The following is a 9386-nucleotide window of genomic DNA, read 5'->3' as shown; positions in this document are numbered from 1 at the left end:
TAATGAATGGGTGGAATTTTGCACTCCTGAGTCCAAAAAATGAATGGAAGTGAATGGTCGGCCATGTACGGGTGGCCAGGGACCCACCCCGTGATTTGGATCCGCTCCAAAATTGAATGGGTTCTAAATTGGCCCATGTTACACCCCTCCACCATCATGAAAAGCGGTCTGGTATAGTTTTGTGTAATTCTTATCCAAAAAGTGAATGGAGTTGAATGGCCAGCCTGCCCTGTGATTCTTAGTTGACCCATGCTACACCCCGCCACTGAGTTTCATGAAAACTAGTCTGGTAGTTGTAGTGTAAACCTGGTCTAAAAAATGAATGGAGATGAATAGCCGATCGTGTTTGGGTGGCTTGTGGACCTCCAACCCCATACCCCCGTGGATCAGATATGCTCCAAAATTGAATGGGCCTATGCTACACCGTTCCACCCAGTTTCATAAAAATCAGTCAAGTAGTTTTTGCGTAATTCTGCTAACAGACGGACACACAAGCACACCACCGAACACATTACCTTTTGTCCTGCGCTGTCGCTGGGGCGGAGGTAACAAAATAGCCTATTAAACACTAGATGGCGCTGTAGTTCACCTCTTCAGGCAGTGACCTGATCCTCGATATAAAACCGGTATTTTTTATACGGGGTGAGGGTAAGTCATAATTTTACTATTAGCCTGATCTGGATTTACAGCTGCTCTGACCTTAAGCAATTGTTTTAAGAGATGATACGCGTTTACTGAATCCACAAAACAACTCAAACACATCAGCTCAAAATGACATGCATTTTAAATGGAAATAGAAATGAATTGGATGGACCTAGAACTGCACTTTGTTCTTTTCACATTGTTATGTCTCATGATCTTAAATAGCCTACATAATAGTTGTGAACTTAATGTCTCTTAATGTCCTCATATATGAAGGCTGTCTTTGGCGTAGCCTACATTTCAACCAACACCAGAACGAAACCTGCACTTTTCAGGAGGGCATTCTTTACTCGTGGCACAGTCTTCTGTTTGCCCCCGAAAACAAGCAAACAGAGACGAACGCGCGCACGCACGCCCGCACGCACGCATGCACACACAGGCTACGCACGCACGCACACGCAGGCCACCTCTAGGGGGGGCTGCTGAGCTCACAGCCCTGAGCGCCAGAGCCGTGCAGAGCTCCAGACAGACGGGGAGCGAGAGGACAGAGAGGACAGAGGGACAGAGGGAATGCGTTTGTCTTTGGGGGAGCGAAGCGCAAACAAACGCTGTATTGTAAACTTGTAGTCATTATCATCGATTAGTACAAATAGACTACAAAACGTGCTAGATATGCAACGCAAAGAAGTGTCGTATCAAGACATAGAAAGTGGCCTCGGCTTGATACAGTGTTGATACAGTTCAAGGGCTGTCAGTGGGTGAGTAGCCGAGAGGCTGTTTGGATCAACTGTTTCAATATCGGCTACAATGTAAACTTGTATCATGTGAACTGTTACCCGTGCGGTGTTAGAATAGGCTCAGCATTGCAACAAAATGTCAACAGCTCCGAGTTTACAATGTGACCGGTTTGACGGCCTGTCAGTGTGGCGGTGGTTATATGTAGGAATGATAAGGGAACCTATACGGGAGATATAAACTGTTTAAATGCCCTGAGACAGACGACCATGTTGCCAGTGGTAACAAGCCAACACGAGCATGAGGCCAGGCTGACATCTGATGCTGCTTCACCAGAAGAGATGGGCCTAATATTGAATTTCTAATTAATGTTTTGCACCTCGAAACTGGTTGGACATGATCTGCGCGATACATGATAGGCTCTGCGATCTAGGAGAGGGTGTCAGAAGATGCATACGTGTTAAAATGACTTTAACCTATAAACTATTATCTGTGGGCCTATCTGTGCAATGGCAGCACAACATTGAAGTGGCCCAGCTGAGTGCTATGGAATCCCAGCCCGGCTCGCGGAGAAGTTTGACTATTAATTGGCGATATTAATAGACTAGGCTACTGTACCCGTTTATGTTTCGATAAGTAAATTGTATCAAACACGTGTTTCGGGTAATGTCTTTTGAAAAGACGAGTGGCTTGCCATGATGTTTCATAGTGGCATGTAGAACCCATACCCTACAGTTGACACAGCTACATCTGCACAGTCCTGTTACGTAATGCTGGATGCAACCAAATAGGCTGCATAGTGTGTGTGTGTGTTTTGTGATTGCTATGCTGTTGTCAGAAATAGTTAAATTGCCAAATGATTGGCTAATATACGTCTCTGCAATAAATAAACAGTATGTTGCAGTGTGTGGCTGAATTGGCTAATTATTATAATTCATACAGCGTCTGAAACGGCGTCTTCTGTAGCTAAACGTTGAGCACCGATTATACGAATCGTACGGATCGTGTAGCCTAAACCATGAATGTCCCCGTCAATTTTATTTATATAGGATTGGCCTACTTGTAAATGATATTTCGAGGGGATGCTAAATGAATGCACTGTTTGTATTATATAACACCCGCATGCTGCTATCTGGCCGGTCGTACAGGCACTAGAGATGCGCATGTCAGTGACAGTCAGTCTGTCAGGAACTCAAAGACCGATGCGTCTCAGTATTTCAAACAATATTCCAGTTGCATCACCAGGTTCCAGATGTCGTTGTCATGCCCAGAGGCTCCCCGACGCTGGGTTAGGCTGCATCCAAAATCTGGACGCTTCATTTGGTCATAGATTCTCAGTCAAGCCGCAGGAAAAGTGAAACACAGCGTGTTTTCATCACCAGCTGCAGAATATACGGCGATTTTCAAAGCTAATAGATGAATCAAACTTGCTATTTTGTGCCTTGTGATCTAAATAGGCCTAATTTGCAGTATAGGACAACTAGCAAAAGTCTTAGCATACCATTCATCTCAGACACGGGGATGTGTTGTTCTAGTCTGCATAGTTGCCCCGGCCCAGAGCTTTGCTAGTTAACTGTTAGAGGTTACCATGGCATGCCGTGTCCTTGACATGTACTGCCCGAAGACAGCCGTGACTCATCACCGCTAATAGGGGGAAGCATGGGCAATTTAATCTGGACTGGAGAGCTCTTGATCTCTGATGGTGCTCTGTGGTCCTTTGTTGTGAAATGGGGCAGGCCAGAGCTCTGAATGCCTGCCCTGAGCTGATGTAACAGGCAGATGGCTGCCATGCAAGCAAACCCACCGCCGTGGACAGTTCCTGTGTCACGGCTGGAGAGACCTTGAGGAAATCTGGCATGCCCTGAATGAGGAGGCTATTTAGAGGAGAACCGTTTGGAATGGTAGTGAGGAATTTCACAATAAAGAGGAACAGAATGGGCACGGTCTACAACGAGGAGAGTAGTTTCACTTCCAAAAATTTTCAAATTAAACAGTTGCATATTTCATGGAAAGGGCATTAAAGGGGCAGGGTTGTCAGTGGGATGTTGTGGAGCTGGTGCTGTTGAAGGATAATAATCTGGCTGACAATAAATGGAGTTGACAGTGTTGTCTATTGTTTTGGGGGAGTCTCACTGTCTGTTTATGTGGTGTATCCACACATCCACAGTCACCAGCAGGCCTACAAAACAACAGCAAAAACTCTCACTTATATTGACAGCCCATCTCAATATTTTTCCGTCTGATAATTATTTATTTTGTACTAACGCCTCTTTGGTTTGTCCATTCATCCCAGCTCAACATGTGTTTTGATCCAGACCCTGACACCCCTGTCTTCTCTCCACACAGGCCGGCGTCTCTGTTCGTGACACACCTCTGACGATGTGCTTCCGGCCAGTCTGACCCTGTTGTGTGTGTGTGTGCACACGGGCATAGATGAGTGGCCCGTCTAGGGAGCGCAACAGTGTCGGGACTCACAGTCCATCCCACAGAGGTGAGAGCACTCTCTTATACTGTACTTAAGTATAGAGGCCTGCCCACAAGAGGGAGGCTGAAAACTACACAGTTTTAGATTAGAACGCTGCTTTTGAAACTGCCTTCTCGGTGCTAAAACTGCAGTTCTAAACTCGACCAGATGAACCCAGTTTTAGAACAGAGAGACATTCTAGAACTGCGAACATTCTAGAATGTGAGAGACAGTTCTAGAACTGCGAACGTTCTAGAATGTGTGAGACGTTCTAGAACCGCGAACATTCTAGAATGCGTGCAGTTGTTGTATTCTTTCCCAGTGTGAGAGAGATGTGCAGCTTGGCCAGGCCTGTTTGTGTTAACTCCCGCCCCTGGGGATCTGGCAGGATGTCGTGGGCCAGCGGTTTCTTCGTAGCCAGTGTGGACGAGAGGAAGACGGCGTGGGGGGAGCGCAATGGCAACAAGGCGAAGAGGAAGGACAGCTCGTCGCTGTGCAACCCGCGGTACATGAGCTGCCTGAGGGACCCCGACGACCTGGACCCCCCGCCCCCGGCCCCTCAGGGGGGCGGAGCCGGGACCAGCGCCAGCAACTTCGGCGTGCGCTGCGTCTGGCAAGAGGACCACTATGGGAAGCGGACGGGGGGTGACCTGGGGTTGAAGTCCGTGGACCTGGGGTTCGAGGACCTGGAGCTGAAGGGGAGGAAGGGCGTCGGGGACGAGTTGGGGGACGGCGAGGACGGGGCGGGGGGCGGCAAGGCGGCGACGCCCACGGAGTTCTGGGTAAAGCTGGCGCGCGTGTTCCAGTCCAAGAAGTTCCGGTCGGCCAAACTGGAGCGCCTGTACCAGCGCTACTTCTTCAGGCTCAACCAGAGCTCGCTCACCATGCTGATGGGCGTGCTGGTGGTCGTCTGCGGGGTCATGCTGGCGTTCCACTGCGTTCACGCCCCCCCTCACGTGGTGTACGCCGCGGTGCTCTGCATAGCAATGGCCGCCTTCCTGGCTATGATGGTGGTGTGCAACCGCAACGGCTTCCACCAGGACTACATGTGGATGGTCAGCTACCTGGTCATCGGGATGCTGCTGGTGGTGCAGGTGTTCGGCGTGATGATGGTGGCTCCGCGGAGCGCGTCGGAGGGGATCTGGTGGTCCGTGTTCTTCATCTACATCATCTACACGCTGCTGCCCGTGCGGATGAGGGCGGCGGTGTTGAGCGGCGCCGTGCTGTCCACCATCCACCTGGTCGCCACCTGGCAGATCAACCACGAGGACAAGTTCATCCTCAAACAGGTAAGACGCAAGTTCACCTGTGTGGCGGAGTGCGTGACTTGAGGTCCAGACTCCATGTTATGTCATGTGACCCCTTAGACTAGGTGTCTTAATATTGAAGGTGATTGTTTTATTAGGTTATTGATATTGATTATCTCTTCTGGTGTTTTTTGTCTGAAGAAGGGCTTGTAGCCCGAAACGTCACCTCGGTGTCAATTACATAATATTCCTGGGAGCATATTTCTGGTGTGCAGATTCTATTAGTCCTGACTAGAGTCCAGGGGCCTCATTTATCACTGTGTATACACCCTTTTCTACACCCCCCCCCCCCTCCGGTTTCTGCATACACACTTTTCCCTGCCATGTATGCGATCTCTCAAACCAAAACCCGACGGGAAATAGTGCGGCCATTTCCACCCACTCTGACCTTGGTGTGCACCCTTTCTGAAGACGGGGAATTGGCGACGCCGGTGGTGAGTCGGTGAATTGCAGTGTTGAGGGAGAGAGGAAGAGCGTGGGTTTATAAATGCACTGTCATGCCTATAATGGCCCAATTCACCACAACAATGTACTCTATCTCCATGCAAGATCATTTCCTCTAACAGGCCTATTTATTGACCCATATGGGTTTGTTTTCCAAACTTGGCCTATGCTGTTCCAAACCTGTCTGTGCAATGATAGATTCTCACAAACCAAATCCAGCGCACCACCACATCAAAATGCCAATAATTGATGATCGGATTGCTCAAGTACACCTGTTTGCTGCAAGCATATAAATATTGTGGCGAGTCCAGCGGTGCGTAATGGATCCAGATGGATCCAGAGATCCTCCGGCTGCTGGATGACCTCGCTGATGATGCTGCACGCTACGCTGTTGCCCCGGAGACGGCGGTGGGAGGATCAGAAGGGTCCGGGTGTTCCGGGACCAACCAGATCTGCTGGTCCATGATGCTGATTGGCTAATCAACCAGATCTGCTGGTCCATGATACTGAATGGCTAATCAACCAGATCTGCTGGTCCATGATGCTGATTGGCTGATCAACCAGATCTGCTGGTCCATGATGCTGATTGGCTAATCAACCAGATCTGCTGGCCCATGATGCTGATTGGCTAATCAACCAGATCTACTGGCCCATGATGCTGATTGGCTAATCAACCAGATCTGCTGGTCCATGATGCTGATTGGCTAATCAACCAGATCTGCTGGTCCATGATGCTGATTGGCTAATCAACCAGATCTGCTGGTCCATGATGCTGATTGGCTAATCAACCAGATCTGCTGGTCCATGATGCTGATTGGCTAATTAACCAGATCTGCTGGTCCATGATACTGATTGGCTAATCAACCAGATCTGCTGGTCCATGATGCTGATTGGCTAATCAACCAGATCTGCTGGTCATGATGCTGATTGGCTAATTAACCAGATCTGCTGGTCATGATGCTGATTGGCTAATCAACCAGATCTGCTGGCCCATGATGCTGATTGGCTAATCAACCAGATCTGCTGGCCCATGATGTCGGGCTCTTTGAGCCATGTGCTGACCTGGGATCAGCGTTAGACAGGACCACCCAGCGCACCCACGCCATGTCAGCGCAACACAGATGGGCCTACGGAGCACAGATAAAACGGAATGAGGCCAAGGCAGCACTCCAAAAATGAATAGTAATGATGAATGTGTTCACATTTGGACGTACTGAAGCGACCGGGCCTGCGTGTTTTGGCTCAGGTACTAACCACTCTGGGTTTCCTGGCAACCGGGACATACCAGCGGGAACGAGCCGACAGGTGTGTATGATGAGGCAAGGCAAGGAGAGGCCAACTTTATTTATAAAGCACATTTAAAATGACAGCAGTCAACCGAAGTGCTGTTCAGAGGTATGTCCTGAGTCAAAACAGGGAGTTTCAACAGACAATCCAAGCATGGAACAGACTGGGCTTGTGCTCAGACTGAGAGGGACGCCAGGGAGAACAAGTGGGGTTTTAGGGAGGATTTTAAAATCTCGAGATTCTGGGAGGATGTGATATAAAGGGACAGGCTATTCCAGAGCCCAGGGGTGGCCGCCGCAAAAACCCCGTCACCTCTAGACTTTAAAAACCCTGTCACCTCTAGACTTTAAAAACCCTGTCACCTCTAGACTTTAAAAACCCTGTCACCTCTAGACTTTAAAAACCCTGTCACCTCTAGACTTTAAAAACCCTGTCACCTCTAGACTTTAACCTTGTTTTCGGCACCTCTAACAGCAATTGGTCGGCAGACGTTAACTTTAACATGAACTTGTTCCCCCTGGTGGCTGAAGCCCTGGCTGGGATTGATCTAATCCTGATGAATCCTTCCCCTCCAGGTCTGGGATATCACAGCCGTCACTGAGCGCACTAAGGCCTGCAGTCTGGGGGCCTTATTAGGATGAACCATCGGTACGTTAGGTTCCCTCACACTGTGGAGGAGCAGGCCCACACCAAAAGGCGCTTTGCAGCAACGTCCGGTTTTCCCAATGCCATCGGAGCCATTGACTGCACTCGCATCATCCGCGAACAAATTTGTTTGTGTGAATCGCAAAAACGTGGACAGGATCAACACTCAGATCATTCAGCTGCTACTTTGCATTGACCATATATGGTTGAGTTTGGGCGTGTAGAGGGCGGGATTTAAGGCGCGTTCACGTACGCACTTCTCTACGTAGACACGTGCGCACGCACGGTTTGATAAATCCGAAAGCGGTCTACATTTTTTGGGTGTATGACATTTTTTCCATTTGGGTGTACGATACTTTGAGTGTGGGTTTTACACAGTCTTTGATTAACGAGGCTCCAGACCTGGATGGGAATGCTCTTTATAATCGCACACCTGAATGGGTGACGTGCATAGGGGGCGTCGCCACGCGCTCACACCCGCACACTGTCTTCACTTGCTCAACGAAATCCAATTTAATATGATATAGTAAGACAGTGTGCTGGTGTTCCTGTTTCCTCGAAATACCATTTGAAATCATTTCAATTACTTATCTGTGATTGTTCTCGTCTGGCACAATGGAACCAATTGGTCTGTTCTAATTGCAAAACCCACTCACCTGGCACCCCGGGCAGACACAAACAAAGTAATTGAAATGATTTCAGAGCACCCAGGTCGGCTGAGGTCTCTGACTGCTGTCGGTAGTACCTGACGGCCTGAGGACCAGTTTAAATGTCATCGTTGTGTCATTATTTCATCATCACGTTGTCAACCTGCTCAATAGTTGTATGTTTTTTTCGTAGCGTTTCTCGTCGGATCTTAACGTCAGTCTGTTGTGTGTTTTTTTTGCCACGTTGTAATTCTTCAGCTGTGAGACTAGATTCCTTCTGTCTCACATTCTCACACAGTAATGATATATTTTCACAAAGCCCCACCTTAGTTTACTTGTGTACGCAATTTGCCCTTGAGCATGAAACCTCACTGGATCTGAGTCCTTTCTAAATGGGGCCGTACCTCCCACAAAGGTTTCAGGGGACGAACCTCTGCATGAGAAAGTGACAGACTTACCCCACCTCTTACCCCTCTGGGCCCACTATTATCACCGCACAATTGGGCACCATTCTCCATTACTATTCTACTCAAATGTCCTACTTTCCCCTCAGATATTATAGGACAAACTGTACAGATATCTCCGCCATCTTTTGTTGTGATTTCTCCGCCATCTTTTGTTGTGGCAAAGGTGCCGTACTAAAAGTGGAACCGGCCTAAGTGGAACCGGCCGGTGCAGTAAACCTTGGCAGCCTTAAAAGGAGATTTAATGAGCCTGTGTTTTCAGCTTTACGGCAACTATTGGCAAGTCTGCTGGGGTTTGCAAAGGTCAGCTGGGTTGAATGAGCCAGTTTGGCTGAATTATGCAGGAATATCATGACAGTATAATACTGTATCATTCATGCCTCAATTCCCTGAAACAAGGATATCTTTGTGTAGTTGTTTAGCTACAGAGAGTGGGGTGGGATACTGTGTGTTGTGTGACTTCACAAAGAACTAAATTACCATTGCTTCAACGTGGAGGAAAAGAGGCCATTTGATGGTTGAGATGACATTTTCTAAGAGATCCAGAACTTGCTAAGCTATGATCACTTCAACCTATAGATGACTTGTACGTTGTTTTATTCATCTTTTGTACATGTTTTTTTAGTAGGCTTGCCTACAAATGCCTACAAATCCACATTATATTTTACTCACCACAATGAATGGCCTCACAATTGACATTTGATGAACAATATTTACTGTCAACAAACTCCGGCATGTCTTCTCAGCTCTC

General features: G+C 48.2%; 1 protein-coding gene across 1 annotated transcript in view; it reads left to right on the top strand.

Annotated features, from left to right (window-relative positions):
- Window positions 1-1178: 1178 nt before the first annotated feature.
- LOC311329869 (adenylate cyclase type 6-like) overlaps window positions 1179-9386 on the top strand; it is a 56661-nt gene continuing 48453 nt past the window's right edge. Inside the window, exons 1-3 of the mRNA XM_084461813.1 lie at window positions 1179-1400; window positions 3724-3868; window positions 4230-5130. Of these exons, the coding sequence (XP_084317939.1) occupies window positions 4231-5130 (900 nt within the window). The 5' untranslated portion in view covers window positions 1179-1400; window positions 3724-3868; window position 4230. The remainder of the gene's footprint in view (window positions 1401-3723; window positions 3869-4229; window positions 5131-9386) is intronic.

The sequence above is a fragment of the Borostomias antarcticus genome (assembly GCF_949987555.1).
Source record: "Borostomias antarcticus genome assembly, chromosome: 3".
Classification (NCBI taxonomy): Eukaryota; Metazoa; Chordata; class Actinopteri; order Stomiiformes; family Stomiidae; genus Borostomias; species Borostomias antarcticus.
The sequence above is the reverse complement of the archived record's forward strand: the minus strand, read 5'-3'. Positions and strand labels throughout refer to the sequence as shown.